General features: G+C 34.6%; 1 protein-coding gene across 1 annotated transcript; it reads left to right on the forward strand.

The window, feature by feature from the left end:
* Window positions 1-12,373: 12,373 nt before the first annotated feature.
* On the forward strand, window positions 12,374-19,872 carry LOC112720783 (peroxisomal acyl-coenzyme A oxidase 1). The gene is made up of 14 exons (XM_072206798.1): window positions 12,374-12,730; window positions 13,311-13,419; window positions 13,549-13,610; window positions 13,693-13,902; window positions 14,148-14,235; window positions 14,312-14,474; window positions 14,784-14,982; window positions 15,280-15,477; window positions 16,150-16,281; window positions 16,633-16,753; window positions 16,908-17,018; window positions 18,646-18,715; window positions 19,007-19,190; window positions 19,277-19,872. Exons 1-14 carry the CDS (start codon window positions 12,593-12,595, stop codon window positions 19,484-19,486), a joined length of 1,995 nt encoding a protein of 664 aa, XP_072062899.1. The 5' UTR covers window positions 12,374-12,592; the 3' UTR covers window positions 19,487-19,872.
* The last annotated feature ends 1,388 nt before the right edge of the window (window positions 19,873-21,260 follow it).

Genomic DNA, 21,260 nt, shown 5'->3' on the forward strand with positions numbered 1-21,260 from the left:
GTTATCTTACATTTGGTAGCCTTAAATTTTATTATTATTACAATTTAATATGCTTTTCTTTTTATGCACACCAAGTGTTTGATAAAATGCTTGGCTTAGTTTTAGAGTAGATTTTTGAGCATTCTTGGCTTGGAAAAAGAAGTTTGGTAATCTTAAGTTATTAATATCCAATTTAGATTGGTGATTTAGAGTTGTTAGTTAATCTTGTTTCCATTGATGCTACTTATGGATTGGAATTAACTAGGTCTACTTGATCTTCTCCTGATATTGGAGATAACATAATAGGCTTAATTTTTGGTAATTATTATGTTATGATTAATGACTAGGATAGAAAATCTTGATTCTCAATCCTTGCCATGAATGACTCTTTAGTATTTGTTATCTTTAGTTGTTTGCTTTACTCTATTGTCATTTAGATTAATGTCTTCTTATCCGCAAACCACCTCCGCGAATCTCATAACCGATAACACATATATCTCACTACAATTCCTTTGAGAGACGACCTGAGATCTAATACTCTCGGTATTTTTATTGGTTTGCACTCATGACAAACAAAATTAAACTCTGATGTGGGTCAATTGTTGGTTTGGAACTATACTTGCAACGGAGCAATTCTTTTATTGAGAAGAAATTTCGAACCAATGATCGGCCCTATATCAAGTTTTTGGTGCCGTTGTCGGGGAATTGCAATGTGTGCTTTTTATTGGTTATTGTTCATATGTTAATATTGTGAATAGTTTGCTCTTTGTGTGTTTGCTTGTTTGAGTTAGTAATTATGATTTTGTTCCATTTGTTTCTTAATAGTTTTTGTTTTTGTTCTCTCTTTTCACTATGAATTCTTACCATTTTGGCTATGAGTTTAGTTCAAACTATGTTGTAGAAAATGAAAGCTTCAATGAGGGCTTGCATCAAGGAATTGGAAATCAAAGGTGGGAGGAGCCTCAGTCATATAGACAACCTTCTTGGCAACAACCTCCCCCGGTTTCTTACGGTTACACTCCAACTCCTAATGCATACCAATTTAATAGATGTGGTGGACCTCCTTGTGGTTGTCAACCACAACCACCATATGCATATGAACCTCCTCCTCAACATAGTCCTCATCAACCTTACTCACAAGTCCCACACTACCAAACACCTCCATATGATCCTAACCCATACCTACCATACCAACAACCATATGAGCCATACTTAGAATTACCACCATTCCAACACCAATACTCCCAAGAACCACCAATACCATATACACCACCTCAATGTACTCACCAATATGAACCACCTTCCAATTATAAACCCTTTTTCCAAACAATGAACCCTCTTTCTCACTACCGCCTTCATTGAATGAAGTTCTCCATCCTTTAATGTAAGAACAAAGAGATCTTTACTCTCTTCTCCAAAAGTAAGAAGAAGAGCAAAGAGGGCTAGAAACCATGGTAACTACCATGACTAAAGCCGTTAACCGCATAGTCTCCCACCTACGCTCATGCAATCAAGACACTTCCGTTGAAGAATGTGGAGGATCAACCAAAGAAGGTAGTGAGGAAAAAAACTTGGAGTTTTAAGGTGAAGAAGAGGAGTTGAAATAAGAGTCGCAACCAAAGGAGAAAGTTGAGATAGTTGAGCCAGAATGAGTGTTTGAAGAATTATGAGAGGTCGATCAAGAAATGGATTCAATCATTGATGAGTTTTTATCCACACTAAATAATCACCTCGATGATCTTGTTGAACTTTCTTTTGTTGGGCATGAAAGCAAAGTTGAGGAGGAATGTGCACAACCTCTAAGACACATTTTGAGCAATGAAATCAAGCAAGAGAAGAAAAGTGGAAAGACTTGTCTAGAGGTGGAAGTTATAAAAGAAGAACACAAGGGAGTGGAAATTATCTTGCCCAAGTTGTTGGAGACCTCTCTTCCTAAGTCGCCATCATCCATCTTAACATTTGAGTAGGTAAAATTCTTGTCCCTAGACTTTATTATCCCACTTGAATATGGGTTTCTTGAAACGGATGGTCAACTTAGAAATATTTGTAAATTGAAGAGCAAGAGGGAAATGGTTAGTGGTTGAAAACTCCATTCTAGATTCATTATGGTTGAATTGTTAAGGCTTAGGGTCTCATGGTTGGAGGAATGCTAAATTAAATGGATTTAGGAGGATGTTTGGGTATTCAAAGTTTGGGATCCCAGCATATGTGATGAGGATTAATTTTGGAAGCTCCGAGCTTGTGGGGAACTTCATCAAAGCTTGGTAAAATTGGTTGGAAATTCTGACAATCACCTAAAGACCAAGCATTGGTGAAAGTTCAAGGATGAATTCAAGCACAAGCCACCCTGATGAGAGCTTACCAAAAGGTCCAACTTAAGGACTTTAAATAAAAATGCTAGGTGGGAGACACCCCACCATGGTAAACTCTTTCCATTCTCTTGTGTATATAGTTGATGAATGAATTGAGTTTCCATTGTTAGGTACTTTCTTTCTTTAAATCACTCTTGTATATATTGCCTTTAGATGTTAGTTTGCTTGGTTAGATTTGTACTTTACGCGGTATGTTAGAATAGTTGCACATCTTGTTTTGAATTGCATTTTCTTTTGTTTAATTTGAATAGTGAAATGTGTGAATAGTTTTTAGGAGTTAAAGAATTTTGTTAATCTTGAACTTTGGTTAGTTTGTAATGTAAATAGTTCGGTGAAAATTGTGTTTATGTTTGAATCTATATTAAAAAAAAGAAACTCTCACGTATACGTGTGACCCACGCGTATGCGTGACACTGCAAATAATGGTCATGCGTGAATCGTGCGTGTACTGTGCTGCAGCATGGCCTGGACAGATAATTGTGCCAGGACCATGTAGAAAGTGTGCCCTGGGAACAACTGCATGTCACGCGTACGCGTGTCCCATGCGTACGCGCAACATCCAATTTTCCCATGTCACGCGTACGCATGACCTTCCGCATACGCATGACCCCCTGCTTTACACACTCGTCTTTTTTTTCTCTTCTCTCCATTTCTTTTCTTCTTTTCTCTTCTCTTCTTCCCCTCCTCCAACCACCATCCACCACTACAATTCTCCATCTACCATCATCTCCTTTAGTTAGTTAGTTAGTTAGCTGGTTGGTTTAATTTTCTGTTTTGATGATAAGTGTTGGATTATTAATTTGATTTGTTGATTCTGATGAGATATTGCTACTGATTATTGACTTAATACTATTTTAGCATCATTGTTACGAATATTTATTGTTGGATTTCGTTATTGAGGTTGTAATTTGTTGCTTGGTATTGAATTCTTCATGCTTAATTTTGTGCATACAAAGTACTTATGACATCGCCTTCAAAGCGTTCTAAATATTTTAAATTGCATATTTTGGCCACCATGTGATTTGATTTCATTATCTATCATGAGGCAATTTGCTTCTATTTGATGCATTTGTTGTTAGGTGATACTTGCTTATGTTGATTTTTATTTACATCACCTAGTTGATGCATCGAAATTGTAGAATTGTGAAATTGGATTGTAAGTTCACCTAGGGACAGCTTTTTGAAATTCTCAAGCTATATGGATTATGCTTGCTATGTGATTGATTTTCACTTCTATCTCTCTTTTCCTAAGTTGCATAGCAACCATGTTTTCCACTTCGTATCAATTAGGTGATGCGAACAAAAATTCGAGATGTATCATTGTTTGCTGTGTGAATTCCATATTTCATTTGGTCCATTAAGTTCTCTTATACATCAACCAATTTTCATTCTTTATCCATTTCACAATTGCTTGATTCTTGTTTGAGTTCTTTCATACTTTTTTATTACTTGTTTGTTTGTCTTAACCTACAAGTTCCTTTAAAAGTATCTCAAGCACACTAAAATGAGTGAAGTGCATACTTATTTTGTGTAATTGTGACATAGCTTTCTATGCCAGTGTGTGTGCTGCACTGCGCATAACCTAGAATTCACACACTTGTTTTCATCAATGTCACACACTGATTCACTCACTTCATTTTAGTGATCTTCACCTCATTCCAACAATATATGCTGAAGGATTACCATGTATTCATAACACGCAGCGGAGGAAAAGAAAGTAATCCTAAAGATATATTTTGTGCTTAAATTTTATTCCAATAATAATATATGTATAGATCAGATCTAAATACCTGTGTATGCTAGTAAAAATCACTTTCTCCTTGGATGGTACGAAGGCGCTATGCGTATCCACCTGAGACCAATCTTTGCTGTCAACTCCTTGACTAATGGACATCTAATCTAAATTGAAAAATCTCTTGCAACTCTTTGCACTCCATAAAATTCTTCTCTAAGAATTAGGCTCACATACGTTTATATGTGTAGAGGTAAAAGAATAAAACTCTTGTGTTTTATTCTCATCTATAATTCCTCTACTCTTTGCATACATATATATAGTATGAGATTTGTTAATGATTTTAAATTTGAATCTCAATTCAAATTTGAATCATATCTTACTATTTTAAACTTGAATCTTTCAAATTTATGAATCATATCATAACTCAATTTGAAACAGAATCAGTTAGGATCTCATCCAAATTTAGAATTCAAATTTATAAATAGAATAACAAATTATTCTCAAATCTCATTTAATATTCTCAATTATCATATTATTACTATATTCTTGGTACTAGCAAAGAATACAATAATATTTCATTTGAATTAATATAATTACTTATTTGATCAAATCAAAATAATAATTAAATAATTCTACAACAAATATTAGAACACTCGTTAGTGTGTGACCCCATAGGTTCAATACTAAGCGAATAATAAATTAGTCATACTAAATTTACTAATCAAGGTTGGTGTCTAGCAACACTTCTTAACGACCCGATAGTATGAAGTAATATATTTTTACTAAGAACCTGAGAAGAATAAAATATAATTCCTTCCATCTTTTCATATCTTGGTTAACCCTTAGAGTATGGTTTAATTATCAAACTCTAATTTGTTACCATTATTACAATGAATTGTGAATTACTTAAGAAACCCATTTCTTCATTCATTCAATCCCTTTGGCCAAGATTTTATTTATCTCAGTCATTATAATCATAGAGCTCAAACTCTTTACCGAGAGTTAACGTATTTCTTATTGACTAATCATTAATTCTACAAGTATTTAATTCATACCCAATATCCATTCAACTAGCACCCTAGGATATTAGGTGTTCAGAATCAAAATATAATAAATACATTGTTAATTACTATGACAGTCGCAGGTCAAATGAAACTCTATTACCATGTTCATCTTGAGAATATCCCAATTGTGTGGTTGCATCATATAACCACTATTTTTTTGTATGTGTTATTCTCTTTCTATGATTGTAATCTTTGATTTGTTTGATTCTTTATGTCCATTATTCTATGTATACATGCATTTATATGATTGAGATCATTGTTTCATTTAGCTCACTTACCCAAATAGCCTACCTTTCATCTACCTTTGTTAACCAATTTTGAGCCTATTTTAATCTCCTTTTGTTTTCAATTTTAGCACATCACTACTCTAAGTGAAAAATAATAAATGTCTTTGATTTGGATCTTTGATTAGCTTAGACTAGTGAGAGTGTGTATCATTTAAGAGTGGAAAGTTTGGGAATATTGGTTGAGATAAAAGTGTATTTTGTAGCTTTGTTGAAAATCTTGAAAATTGGGTACATACTCATGCATTAAATGTTTAAACCATATGCATTGATACTTTTGCATATATTTTATTTTGAAAAAATTATATATATATATATATATATATATATATATATATATATAAAGAAAAAGAAAAAAAAGAATAAAAAGAGGACAAAATTCCCCAAGAAAAGTAATAATAACAATGCATATGTGTTGTGATTAAAAAGGGAATGCATGAGTATGTGAAAAAGTGAAGAATGGGTAGTTAGGTTTGCATTAGAGTTAAATAGGTTGTCATAGGTTAGGTAGGAAGTTTAAGTTAATCAAAGATTCAAATTTCAAGCTCACTTGACCAAATACAATCTTTACCTTTACCCTAACCCCATTACAACCTATGAAAAAGCTCTCATGATACTTGTATGCATGCATTGAATAATTGTTGATTGTTAGATGAAAAACAAATCTTAAAAAGCAAAATTAGAAGAGAAATGAGAGAATCAACTCAATACACTTGAGCGATTATAGAGTATACACATCCGGTGAGAGGTTTGATTGCTCAATTTTATGTTTTCACCTGTGATTATCTCCGATGTTGCAAGTTTGTAAATTATTTTCTATAACTTAATTCAATTGTGGATTTGACTTGATTGTAGTTGATTTAGCCCTTATGTTTATACATGCTTTCTTGGAATTTGAATTAGTTTGACCAAGTAGATACATATAGGTAGTTAGATAGCTAGAATAGTTGCATACATGTAGATATGTTGTATATAGATAGTTTGCATTGAATAAATGTTAGATACCCGTTTCTTGTCTTTCTTGAGTTTAGCATGAGGACAGGCTATTGTTTAAGTGTGGGAAGGTTGATAAACCCCAATTTTAGAGTTTATCTTGTGTTGAATTTAGTAAATTTTATCAACTTATCTCACATTTATTCAATGAAATAGCATGGTTTTGTGATTTCTCCTAAATTGCACTTAAGATTAAAAACATGCTTTTTAGGCTCTTAAATTGCTAAATTTAATTTCTTTTAATTCCATTCGATGCCTTGATGTGTTTGTTAAGTGATTTCAAACTTAGAAGGCAAAAATTGGATTGAAGAAATAAAGAAAAAGCATGCAAAGTGAAAAATTCATGAAGAAATGAGGATTTGGTGAAAATCATGGCCACGCGTACGCATGCTTCACGCGTACGCATGAGTGGAGGTTTCCTCAGGCCACGCGTACGCGTGACATGGCGTGTATGCGTGACACTCGGCAGATGACTCACTTAAAGAAAATGTGGCTGGCAATTTCTGAGCGCATTCAAGCCCAAATCCAACTCATTTCTGAAGTGTTTGAGGCCAAATTCAAGAAGAAACAAGGGGGGAGCAATTAGGGTAGCTTAGGAACCATGCTTTAGGTCATTTTCTAGAGAAAGAAGCTCCCTTTTCTCTCTAGAATTTAGAATTTTTAGTTTAATTTTCTCTTAGATTTAGGTTTTAATTCTTGTTTTGATCTAGTCTCTTTTACTTTTTCTTGTTCTATTGCCTTAATTCTCTTAGTTCATCTTGTTAATTTCTCATTTGTGTCACTTTTAGTTTCATGAATCTTTGTTACTTTTAATTTCATTTAATGTAATTTGATGTTTTTATGTTTATTGGTGTATAATTAAGTTGTTATTGTTGTTATCTTGCATTTGGTAGCCTTAGATTTTATTATTATTGCAATTTAATATGCTTTTCTTTTTATGCACACCAAGTGTTTGATAAAATGCTCGACTTAGTTTTAGAGTAGATTTTTGAGCATTCTTGGCTTGGAAAGAGAAGTTTGGTAATCTTGAATCATTAATATCCAATTTAGATTGGTGATCTAGAGTTATTAGTTAATCTTGTTTCCATTGATGCTACTTATGGATTGGGATTAAATAGGCCTACTTGATCTTCTCACGATGTTGGAGATAACATAATAGGCTTAACTCTTGGTAATTATTGTGTTATGATTAATGACTAGGATAGAAAACCTTGATTCTCAATCCTTGCCATGAATGTCTCTTTAGTATTTGTTATCTTTAGTTGTTTGCTTTACTTTATTGTCATTTAGATTATTGTCTTCTTATCCGCAAACCACCCCCGTGAATCTCATAACCGATAACACGCATACCTCACTGTAATTCCTTTGAGAGATGACTCGAGATCTAATACTCTTGGTATTTTTATTAGTTTTCACTCGTGACAAACAAAATTAAACTCTGATGTGGGTCAATTATTGGTTCGGAACTATACTTGCAACAAAGCAATTCTTTTATTGAGAAGAAATTTTGAACCAACGATTCATCATCCGTATAACCTATGGACAGAAAGAAATTCACCTGATAGGTTTACTCCGTCGCGTTTCGGTGAGGACATGGTAGGCAAGGGACTTGATTGGATGCTTCGGAAGAAGTAAGCAGGGGTTTAGTAATTAAGTTTATTTTTTAATTAATCTTTTGTAAGTTTACTTTATCGAACTTTAAATTATAGTTTCAGAATTAAGTTAATGTAATTTTTAGTTAACCTTTTGTAAGGCTATTGTATCAAATTTGAAATTATTATCTCAAAAACTATCAACGGTAATAACTCATAGAAGTTGACATCTAACTTAATAATACAAACACGACGATGCACACGGACATTAAGTGATAAAATTAACTTAAAAATACGAACACAACAAAGCTCAAAAACATTAACTGATAAAATTACCTAAACATACAACACAACGACTAACAAAAATCTAGGGACTAATATCATCACCAACTCCACTCGATCCAGCACGCTGAGGACATCGACTCCGATTATGACCCTGTCTACCATAGAGACGGCATATCCAAGGACTACACATTTCTCGTGAATCCATTTTATTGAGGTATCGGGTCAATTTGGGACGACCTTTTAATGTTTCCCGCAAGGCGGGATTAGTGACCAATGTCGGTCCAGGATAAGCAGGCCATGTCTCTGGACCGCCTAGTGGTACGAACATAAATCTGTAGATCATATGAACCTCTGTCATCTTGTACACATCATTTACATACAGCTACCAGTCGAGATGCTGGTTGGCACAGCAAGCAATAACATGGTGACATGGTAGTCGTTCCACCTGAAAGTGTCCACAGTCACACGTCCGCCATGCAAGATCAACTGCCAACACCTTTTCATTAGGCATTTTATGCACCTCAAACTTCTCGTTTCATCTATCAAACCGATGTACAACTATATTTCCAGCACGTTGCATATTTGCTTCTATTCATTGTTGTGCAAAAGCAAAGAAAGTAAATCCAGTCCACTTGCGATCGTGAGCCTCGACACTCTTCCGTGTAAATAGCTCGTTTAACCAATAATATGTTGCTCGAACAAGTGCCAACATAGGGAGGTTTTGGGCACTCTTGAGCACTGAATTAATGCATTCAACAAGTTTGTCATCATGTGGCCCTATCGATGTTCCTTGTTAAATACGAATACCTAGTTTCTAAGTCCAATGGCATTGCACCACTGGGCATATGCCTCACCTCGCTCTTGCAACTTCTTATAGTTGATGTTGTACTCCTCCACTGTCCTTGAATACCCTATGTTGACAACAATTTTTTGCAAGTGCAGAACTTTGAATGCCCTTAAGAAGTTACTACCGATGTGCCTAATACAAAACACCCACCATGCTCTTTGAGGTTGTCAATCACCTCCAGAACAATTTACTGCTGCCTAGATTGACTCATGTCGGTCTGAGATTATACCCACACCGTCTCTTCTAACAACATGCCTTCATAAATTATGGAGAAAAAAGTGCCACAGATCAGCGGTCTCCCCCTCTACGAGGGCCAAAGTGATAGGTACAATGTTCTGGTTCCCATCTTGTGCAACAGCAACCAAAAGTGCACCTTTGTATTTTTCGTAAAGATGTGTGTCATCAACCTGAACCAGAGGCTTGCAATGCTTGAATGCTCTAATGTATGGAAAACTCCAAAATACGCGGTAAAGTATCCTTACACTTTTCGCCTCCTCACTCCCGTTATATAGGAGTCGTGTTTCTATTTGGGCAATTGAGCCAGACATCTTCCAAATCATGACCGAGAACCACCATGGCAAAGTTTGGTAAGAATCTCCCCAACCACCGAAAACTTTGGCTATGGACTTCTGCTTTACCAACCAAGCCTTTCGGTAACTGATGGTGTAGTTGAACCTTGACTAGACTTCCACAATTATAAATTTCACCTTGATGGATGGGTCGGTCTTAACCAATGGCCTGATAGCTTCAACAATTGTATCCGAGTCCAACTTGGAATGATCATGTGAAATCGTTCTTATGTTGCATGTGTGCCTACCGTTGTATCTGCATATCTCCCAATAATCTTTTTCCGTATCAAGCTGGATCGGATAAGCCAGTCGTACCCATGCCCATACGTCTTGCATTTTGCAAAGAACATTTGTGGCTCAGACTCATACACATTGTAGTCGACTCCCATAGAGATAGTGTAACTTCTAATTGCTGTGACAATCGACTTTCTAGAACTATATTCCATTCCGATCTTGAACTCCCCATCCTCAGAATCAGCAACACCTACAAAAAGTAGAAATCATCACTCATTGATCCATCCAAAATATAAATTAAGAAAAACATATTATTCACTCATCACGTACCTATGTCTGCATATTCCGGGAGTTCTAGTGCATGCATGGCATCAAGATCCAAGTTACGCATAAAAGGTGGAACGTCCATCGGTTGACTAATTGTGGGAGGAACCACTACATTCTCCACTGTTGCCTCAACTCCTACATCACCATCCTCATCTTCGTCGCCGGCTTCATAAGTAGCTTCGAAGTCCTCTTCACTGTCACTGTTCAATCCTTCGTACACTTCAGCTCTATCATCCTCTATATCTGAATAATTTTGAATCCTATATGCCTCTACGTTTTCAAACTCAGCATACAGCTCAATCTTTCGCTGTCGCACTTGAGTCTGCCGATGAATATGGAACGTATTCTGCATACTCGCTTTGTCAATGATTGGCATAATATCAAACAGTATTAGACCACCAAAAACTATAGTGGGATTCCGGTACAGAATGCTGCTCACTCTCCTTAACATATCGTTCTCCATGCTTTAACATAGACCGTTCTGAAGCTCCATGAGCATCATGGTGCATGAAACTACAAACGAAAACAAATTCTTACACGCAAATCTCACCCCTCATGAGTATTCCGTATAATCTCACCATTGCGATACACTACCAAGTTTGCGGTACCTTCCATCACACCAGAAACACACTCAAACAACTCTTCTTTTCGCAATGAAATGGTATTGAGCTTTACCTTATATAGGGTGAGCACTCAACACGCACACAATGTGTTGCATCGCCATCGAATTAGAGAGCGACACGTCATTCATACACCCCCACATGTTGAAGCTACCCTCTAATCAGACATCAACATGTCATCAACATGCCCTCCCCATTTTGTTAGCTCGCCCTCCACGTGCTGTGGCAGCATGCCCTCCACGTGTTGAATTTACCCATCTGACACATCCACTGATATGCAAATACACCAAAAATTCCCATTTTCATTAAAAACACCAATAAAATTTTCATATTATAAAAATGAGCCTTATGTACGTAAAATTGATTATTAAATTAGCTATTTATATAAAATACGTGTTAAAATATAAAATATATAGTGAAAATGAATTCACAATATTTATATTTATATATAAATACATAATTATTAATTTAAGAATTAATTTTTTATTAATAATTTTATAATTTAAAGGGTAAAACCAAAAATATTAAATTTAGATTGACTGATAAAATTATAACTTAGTTGAAACATAAAAAAATAAGTAAAATTAAATAATAGTATTATTTTTATAATTTTTAAAAAATTTCAGAAATAAAAATATACTTTACCTAATTGAAAAAGTTTATATATTTTAATTTTTTAATTCTCATAGATATTTGATACGAACAAAAAAAAAATACTTATTGAAGATAAATAAAAATTTAAAACAGCTCATCTATATCAATTACTTTTTGGGTTGATGGGATTTTTTTTTGTTTTTGTGGGAAGGGGGGGGGGTGTTTGGTTTGGTTTTGGTGGTTAATAATGTAGATAATCATGCTAATAAAGACAATGATTGGTTGAATTAATGGTGAAAGAAAAAGGTGTTATAGTGATGGTGCTTGTCTTTTGGGGTGGTGACTATAATATGATAGTGTGTAATAATTTTTATATAATTATGTTATCCGTATAAAAAAAATTAATTATTTATATAAAATATGTATTAAAATATAAAAATACGGTAAAAATTAGTTTATAATATTTATATTTATATATAAATATATAATTATTAATTTAAGAGTTAATTTTTTATTAACAATTTTATAATTAAAAAGGTAAACTAAAAAATATTAAATTTAGGTTGATTGATAAAATTATAATTTAATTAAAATATTAAAAATAAATAAATTAAATAATAATATTATTTTACATTTTTTAAAAAATTTTAAAAAGAAAAATATGTTTTGACTAATTAAAAAATGTATATATTTTAATCTTTTAATTCTCATAGATATTTGTTACTAGGAAAAATACTTATTTAGGATAAATGAAAATTTAAAAATTTAAAAGCTCAGCTTTATCAATTACTCCAAAATGACAAGTCAACCATTATTTTTTGGGTTGACAGCGACACGTGTAAAAAAAAGTTAAAAAGCAATATTAATTCAATTCAACTAATTAAAAGCAAAAATAATGAAGGGAGCCACTAACCCCTGACGTCATTACACTTGGTTTGGTTGTTGGATCACCTTAAAAGCGTAGCAGAAGGTCGTTCGTGAAGGTCTCTCTCTCTCTCTTACTCTCTCTCTCTCCCTCTCCAGAATACGACTCTCTTCTTCTTCTTCTTCTTCTTCTTCAGTTTCATTTTGAACAGTTGAGAGAAAATAAAGAAAAAATGGAAGGAATAGATCACTTGGCACCGGAGAGGAGCAAGGCGCAGTTCGACGTCGATGAGATGAAGATCGTCTGGGCTGGCTCTCCCCACGCCTTCGAGGTCTCCGACAGGATGTCTCGTCTCGTTGCCAGCGATCCCGTTCGTCTCTCTCTCTCTCTCTCTCTCTCTTCCTTTTCCTTTCTGATTTCCTTTGTTCTGTTCTGAATTTTTATGGTTATTTTTTTATATGATTTGCTCCTTGTTCCTCTATTATCTTGCAACGGTGCATTTGCTATATTATCAGATTTTCTGCTGATCCCTCGGTATCCCCCGGAGTTTTCAACATTAAGACTTTTTTCTACTGTTGATGAATTTGATTTTATTTATTTTTTAATCAGTGCACGCAATTTCGATTTTGAATTTTCATTTTGAGAACAAATCATTTATGAAATGTGGGAAAATAGAGTGTGGAATTTGTAATTGGCCGATTTGTCTGGCTACGAGGTTTTATTCTGAACCGGAACGTGAAAGCATGTTTTGTTAGCTAAGCTATTTGTTATGAGAATTCAGTGTTCAGTTAATATTTCTAATGTCACTGTACATAAAAGATGCTTGGCATCCGTTTCTACATTTTTATTATGGTTATTATTATTTTAAATTTTATTGGAGTTAGCTCATAAGTGATTACTTTGTATCCAGTAGTAACTTTAAACCTTGAATTTTTTGTTTTCGTGTATAGGCATTCAGAAAGGATAATAGACCCATGCTTGGTAGGAAGGAGTTATTTAAGAACACTATGAGGAAAGCAGCTTATGCATGGAAGAGGATTATTGAGCTTCGTCTTACTGGTGAATCTTCTCTTCTTTATTTGTTTTGCAGTTGTGTTTGGTATAATTTTCATTTTATAGAATAGGAGGCCTTTTTCACCATTTCGATATTTATCTAACTTTATAATTCTGTGAGTTGTATTCTTACAGAAGAAGAAGCTTCCATGCTTAGATCCTTTGTGGACGAGCCTGCTTTCACGGATCTTCATTGGGTACAATACAATTCAATTTCTTGTCTTGGTTGCATTCTTGATTTTTTATTAGGATAGATCTAAGCAGTAATTTCTTCTGCAGGGAATGTTTATTCCTGCTATCAAAGGACAAGGCACTGAGGAACAGCAGAAACAGTGGTTGCCTTTGGCTCAAAAAATGCAAATAATTGGTTGCTATGCTCAAACTGAACTTGGCCATGGATCTAATGTTCAAGGGCTAGAAACAACTGCAACGTTTGATCCAAAAACAGATGAGTTTGTAATTCATAGCCCCACATTGACTTCCAGCAAAGTGAGTAAAATCAATGATAGATCATAAGAGCATTTTCTGTTCATTTACAATGCATTTTAATGATTTAAGATCCACTAATCTTAAGATCTTATTTTGTCAAGTCATAAGCAAAATCAGGGGATAGCGGCTTTGCACTTTTTGAAACTGGCTTCAATTTTAAAATGTTTTTGCCTTTTTGGAAAACTTGCTGTTTCCACAGTGTTATTTGGATATTATTATCACTCTTTTGATGCCATTGTAAACAGTGGTGGCCTGGTGGATTGGGTAAAATTGCAACACATGGTGCTGTCTATGCTCGTCTAATTACAGATGGTCGAGATTATGGAGTGCATGGTATTTGTCAACCTTAATCATCCAAAATTCTTACTTATATTGTCTCAAATTAATTAACAATATGTCCAATTTGAAGGCTTCATTGTCCAGCTCCGGAGCTTGGATGATCACCTACCACTTCCAGGCATAACTATTGGGGATATTGGAATGAAATTTGGAAATGGAGCATATAACACCATGGACAATGGGGTTCTACAGTTTGATCATGTACGAATTCCGAGGAATCAAATGTTGATGAGGTTGGTTTCTCTTTTGCTGTTTTACCTTGCCTCAATAGGGTTGAGTCTAATGATCATACTTGGGAGGATTTTTTAATTAATACATGATCTGCAATGATTGTCAAGTCCTCCATTTTTCATCCACAAAATAATTATAATAACCATGAACTATACTCATTATCTGTGTGGGAACCTCTCATCCTCTTCTGGAAGGTGGAGTGGAAAAGTTATTTTTGCTTAGACTTGAGTTAAATGGCAAATTCTAGAGGAGGATCCATGACAATATATGCTTATAGCAGCCTGACTTTTATCTCAATATAAATTGGACAGGGTTTCACAGGTTACAAGAGAAGGAAAATATGTACAATCCAGTGTTCCGCGACAATTAGTTTATGGTACTATGGTATATGTGAGACAAACCATTGTGTCGGATGCATCAATTGCATTGTCTAGAGCAGTTTGCATTGCTACAAGATATAGCTGTGTTCGCAGACAGTTTGGTGGAAAGAAAGGAGGCCTTGAAACACAGGTAGGCTTCAAAAGGCCTTTCTTGAAAAAAAAAAGTAGTCACACTTTCGACCAATATATGCTCTTCTATATAGTTTGTGATGTTGGATTACCTACTCATCTTGGACATGAATTGTGTGACATTGAAGTGTGCATTAATGCCAAAAAACACATAATAATAACCGGGCATTCAACATTATCTTCATGTGTTCAAGAGAAAAATGGGAAGTCTATGTTTTTCCTGTTGGTGACTTTTTCAGTTATGTTTTCTTATCAATAGTATAACGTTTCTCACTTTCTGCTATATGTTTCTGTCTAGGTGCTTGATTACAAAACACAACAAGCTAGGCTATTCCCTTTGTTAGCTTCTGCTTATGCTTTCCGATTTGTTGGTGAATGGTTGAAATGGCTTTACATGGATGTCATGAAAAGATTACAAGCTGGTGATTTTTCAACATTGCCTGAGGCTCATGCGTGCACTGCAGGCTTGAAATCCTTGACTACTTCAGTGACTGCTGTATGTGACTTTTAATCACTAATGTTTATTACAGGGCCAATTGGTCTTAGTTACTGGCTTTGATTTTTTATTTAACAGCTTTATATAAAAACCATAATAATTAGAATGTAGAATGTGTTTATACTTTCGAATGTTGATCATTGTGGGGCACTATTTTTGCAGCCATTTGTGATGTGAAGTCCTTTATTTAAATTCTCACCAGTAACATTCACAAGATTCATTCCTGGGTTTTTCGTGATAATATTATTCTTTGATAGTCCTGTTGATGCCTCGTTTCTTACTCTTTACATGTTGAATCATATTTTCTGCCATCATATCTTACGTTTCATGCTTTATCAGATTTCTGATCTTTTACTGCTTATTTCTTTCTGTTGTCTGAAATTTATTGATGGAATGAAGGCATTAACGTGTGTGATTAAGAGTTAGGAAGAAAACTTTTATATGAATTGTGATTCATCATGCATATTAGTTCTACATCTAACTCTTTTTCAATTCAGGTGCATAGCATGTGAGCTTAAGATATTTTGTTCACTTAATAGTAAACAATAAGTATCTTATTTTACTGCATTCCATCTAAAGATGTTATTGTTGTGCTATTGTTATTCTTTTATAGTTGGAACATACATGAATTCTTTGAAATTATAACGTAGTTAAATTCATATCAACTTGCAGGATGGGATTGAAGAATGCCGTAAATTATGTGGTGGCCATGGTTACCTTTGTAGCAGTGGTCTCCCCGAGTTATTTGCTGTCTATGTTCCTACCTGCACTTATGAAGGAGACAACGTTGTGTTGATGTTACAGGTTTGCTAAATGTCATTTAGTTTATACCATTGCCTGAATTTTATTCTCTAGTATTTGACATGCTTTCATAAATTGCTGTGTGTGTGTATATGTATATATAATATATAGTCTGTAGTGTATTGATATTAACAAAAGAAAAGTAATTATCATTGTTATTCTAATATATTCTCCGATGTCTGGGTGTTTTCATGGTTGAGCTTGAATAAGTCTCTATTGCGTGCCTTTGTGTGCCTTCTACACTTCTGTGCCTTTTTACATCATGGTGCTCTCTGATTTGGGAGGTTAATTGAATATTATTAATTGAGAATGATCGTTGAATCATTTTGACAACTTTTAGAAAATCCCATGTAGGTGGCAAGGCATCTCATGAAGACTATAGCTAAATTGGGCTCTGGAAAAAGGCCTGTTGGTACAACAGCTTATATGGGACGAGTGGAACTACTGATGCAATATCAATCTAATGTTCAGAAAGGTATAAATGTATAACAAAATCTTAAAATAGATTTGGTTGCGAAATTTAGAACTCCATGTTGATATCCTAAACTGGATGCAGTTTGAGATGTTATTAGTTACTCTAGCTGTGTCCTTCAGAAGCAAAATTACAGAGTTTTTTGGATTACTTGCAGCCGAGGATTGGTTGAAGCCTAATTTTGTCCTGGAAGCATTTGAAGCTAGGGCTGCTAGGAAGTCGGTTGATTGTGCTAAAAATCTTGCTAAGTTTTCCAATCCTGAGGAGGGTAAGTAAACCCCTGTTTGTAAATAGATCTATAAATCCTTTTATTTCTTTTCTTTGAATTTTTGGTGGTTGAAATTGGTTGCATGGGCCTGGGAGTGGTTTATTTTAATGATTTAACCTGTGACATAGAATTAAATAGTAAATTTAATAAGTTTCATAATTACAATATTATAAATTTTTTTAGTGCATATTGGTAAGAGCTAGGTCACACTAGCTACAAAATTGTAAATTGTAAACCAAATTACACCATAATTAATGAAGTCATAGTGTGATTCAAGTCGTCTCTCAAAGAAAGGGTGTATTGTAGTTGGTTGAGTCTAGAAGTGGGGGTTTTAGATTTTTGCAATAAAATAAAAACGATTTTAAGTAAGGTTGAAAAGCAAATAGAGTCAAAAACGAAGGTAATTCAAGAATTGAAAACACTAGCACAAGGGTTCTCAAGGGTTATCAACTTGGCATTTCATTAAACACAGCATGCATAAATCAACTTCCTCTGCTATTATAACCTCTTGATCATTAGTCATGTCTAGAATTAGCGATTAGCAACCATGAATCAAAATCTCAATCCCTAGGAATTGATAACCAATCCAACATGAAAGATAATTGTATTGATAATTTTTAATAAAGAATTCCTACCCTTTACAATTTACCAAGTATATGACAATTAATCAATTAACATACACCTAACAAATTAATTCATTATGCTTAAATATCCAAAATCATGAATAATGATGCATAACAACCCTAATATACCCACATGCTCATATTAATGAACATAAACGTATAAATAGAGTTGAAGGAAGATAGTAGAGAAATATAATCATGCATTAAAATGAAATGGATTTTAGGGCATCTCTGTAAATCCCTTGTAATCCTTGAGCCAACATGTGTTTATCCCTCCATTTCCAACAATTTACAAAACTTTATGAAATCGACATTCATAACTAGAAAACTATGAAATCTAGAAATTTAAGCAGAAAGGGTGGTGTAATAACTATGTAGAACAATAGTTCAACAAGAAATTCAAGTGTTGTAAGTGCAAAAATGGAGAAAATTAAAGAATATTGGAAACTCAAAGCAAAGTGCTGAAAATACCAATAGTGACAAAGAAGCAACTCTTCCTAAGTTAAAAATGGCTAAACCTAATTGCCCTCCTCTCTTTGTTGGAGGCTCCAACCCTGCAAAATTAAAAGACTGATCCCCTTGATTCTGGGCGAGCTCCCTCAAGCCAAGTGGGTTAAGCACCACCTGAGAGATCTTGTCCAGATAGCTTACCCTTGCACTCTGCTATGCTGCTTTGTTCCTTGCACTTCCTTTTGCTTCTGCACTCTTATGTCTGTCAAAACACTTGGAGAAAGCATATTACGGGCCTGAGTGTGAGGTAATACAAAATTAACTCAATTATCAAAGCAATAAATGCACAGTTTAATCATTTCAATCAACAAAGAGGCAAAACACAAAACAAGTGAATCAAGATGATGAATGTGGGAAATGATGCATATGCAATATTAATGCGCCCAAAAAATTTATAAAAGCATTCATCCTACTACATATGTTTATGAGTGAGTAATTGTTTGAATGCAACATCAGATTGCTCTATGTACACTTAATGGTTTTTATTACGGCAGGTTTCCTAGAACTTTCGGCTGAGCTGGTTGAGGCAGCAGTTGCTCATTGCCAGTTGGTGGTTGTTTCCAAGTGAGATTCTTCCTGTTTCCTACTGGTCCTACATAATATTTGTAGTTTATCTGTAGCTGAAGAACCCCTTTAGGTGGTGTTTGCAAGTTTTGACTTTGGATTATAAGGGAGAGAAGAGAAGGTTATGAAGTGTAAATTGGAAATTACTCCTTTGACCCTTCTCTTTCGAAACTCCAACTCGCAAACACATCTATAGTGAAAAGGAAATTGGTAGTTCACGATTTCTATACTTAAAGCTAGTATTTGCTTGAAATATTCTATTTGTAAGTTGATGAAGGTTGCGTTTTTCAGATTTATTGAGAAGTTGCAGCAAGATATACCCGGAAAGGGAGTGAAACAGCAGTTAGAAAATCTTTGTATCGTTTATGCCCTGAATCTTCTTCGTAAGTATTTGGGTGATTTTCTTTCAACTGGCTGCATCAATGCCGAACAGGCATCACTTGCCGGTGAACAGCTAAGGTCCTTGTATTCCCAGGTTTGTGTCCTCAGCGATTGCAGCCTTCCGGTGTCTAGGAATAGTTTATTATATGAAACTGACATTATTATATATGCTTGATTTAGCTACGTCCGAATGCTGTTGCGCTAGTTGATGCGTTTAACTACACCGATCACTACCTTGGTTCGGTTCTTGGCCGCTACGACGGAAATGTGTATCCAAAGCTGTACGAGGAGGCATGGAAGGATCCATTGAATGATTCAGTTGTGCCAGATGGTTTTCAGGAATATGTTCGACCCATGCTGAAGCAACAACTTCGTAATGCTAGACTGTAACAAGTTTATGACTGGATAGTTTAATGGCAAAAAATAAGGGTTTTTTTTTTTAGGTGAAGTGGCAAAAAATGAGTTATCGATACTTTAAAAGGTAGTGATGAAGTTCTATGAAGGGAGGGACTTTGGGTCGGAATTCTTTATTCGCCCATCCCCTACCAAGAACCGGAGAAAAAAAAAAGGAAAAGAAAAGGTTTATGATTTAATTAATATTATTATTTGGGAGCACTAATAAAAATGTTGTCATAGGTATGTTAGAAATTCCTAGCAGATTTGTTTCCATTCCTATGGTGACTACTATACGTGATAAGGATTTACAATTCGTTTGCACTAGAAAACAATTATCTATTTATTTATTTATTTATTTATATATTTTTCATTATTTATCACATCTATTTTTTCAAACATTATTTATTTCAGTAATTACCTAATTCAGTCCTGAGGATTACTTTAATTTTCGAAAAAGATTAATACAAAAAATCATCTCTGAAGTTCTTTTTCGGTGGACAAATCAGTCCCTGGTATGATTTCTCTTATTGTAAACGGAAAATGATGAAATGGCACAATTAGATGCCTACGACGTGTCAGGGTGACATAAATGGATAAATCAGTCCCCGTCCAGGTCAGCAAAACGACAATGTTTCTGGTCGTGGACGATAAGTCTCCCTTCTCTTGTGTACTTGAGCTGCACTCACTCTGATAAGACTCCAAACCCCACTATTGCAGAACACTATTGCACCTTCTTCATCACAAGGTGCAGCAAATTTTGGAGCAATTGTTCCACGTAGTGCAAGAGCTAAGCAGCCAATTATTAGACCACATCGTCCTGCACAAATCCAGTCTAGCACTCCGCTCCCTATTCCACCATCTAGAACAACTGAAAGCGTCTCAGCAGAAACACTTGCAGCAACAAGTAACAGCACTGCATCAAGAATGTTCCAATTTATTTCGAATCCTGATTTCAAGCATGAGGAAGAAATGAATATGCTTTGGTTTTTGATGTAGCAATTTGGCTTGTATTTTGGTTATGATGTTTCAAGTTCATGGATCTAAACTTGAAGTACTCTTTATGGAAGGTTTGATGAGAGATTGTTATGGATAAAACTCATTTTTTTGGATCGTGTTTCGGTTGATGTATGCCTTAATTCTGATTTAAGTTGGCTACAATATTGTTAAGTTGCTACTGTGACAATTTGCTTTTTTTTTACTAAGTATAATGCGTGGCTTGCATGCTATGTTTTGAAATTGCAACTTGACATTAGAGCAATATATTGGCTGTTATAAATAATGGTGCAAAGTTTTTTTTCTTCTATATTTGCTGTTATAATAATTAATGATGCAATTTTTTTTCTAATTCATTTGCTCCTCTTAGTTTAATTTGTACCCTAACATAGCAACATCATTAAGTACTTTTGAATTTACAATGGTCATCCAGAAAACAGTTTTGAAACAAAATTTATTAGGGGATATATTGCTTAAATTTACTGCATCTCACAATCATTCAATTCACAAAAGAAAAGAGAACAAATTTAGATACAAGACTCAGTTTTAATCAACTCTTAGAATGATTCTAAAATATAACTTGCAAAATAGCTATTGCAACTGACAAACCCAACACCAATAATGAAAAGAACATGATAACAAACACTACATTCCAACACTACTCTTGCCCTCAACTTTTGGGACTATATTTTTCTGAATCTCTAACAAGCCAATTCTATTTTGTAACTCCATAATTTTATGTTCCAAACTAGCATCATCAGCAGCACACATGGTT

The sequence above is a fragment of the Arachis hypogaea genome, chromosome 11 (assembly GCF_003086295.3).
Source record: "Arachis hypogaea cultivar Tifrunner chromosome 11, arahy.Tifrunner.gnm2.J5K5, whole genome shotgun sequence".
Taxonomy (NCBI): Eukaryota; Viridiplantae; Streptophyta; class Magnoliopsida; order Fabales; family Fabaceae; genus Arachis; species Arachis hypogaea.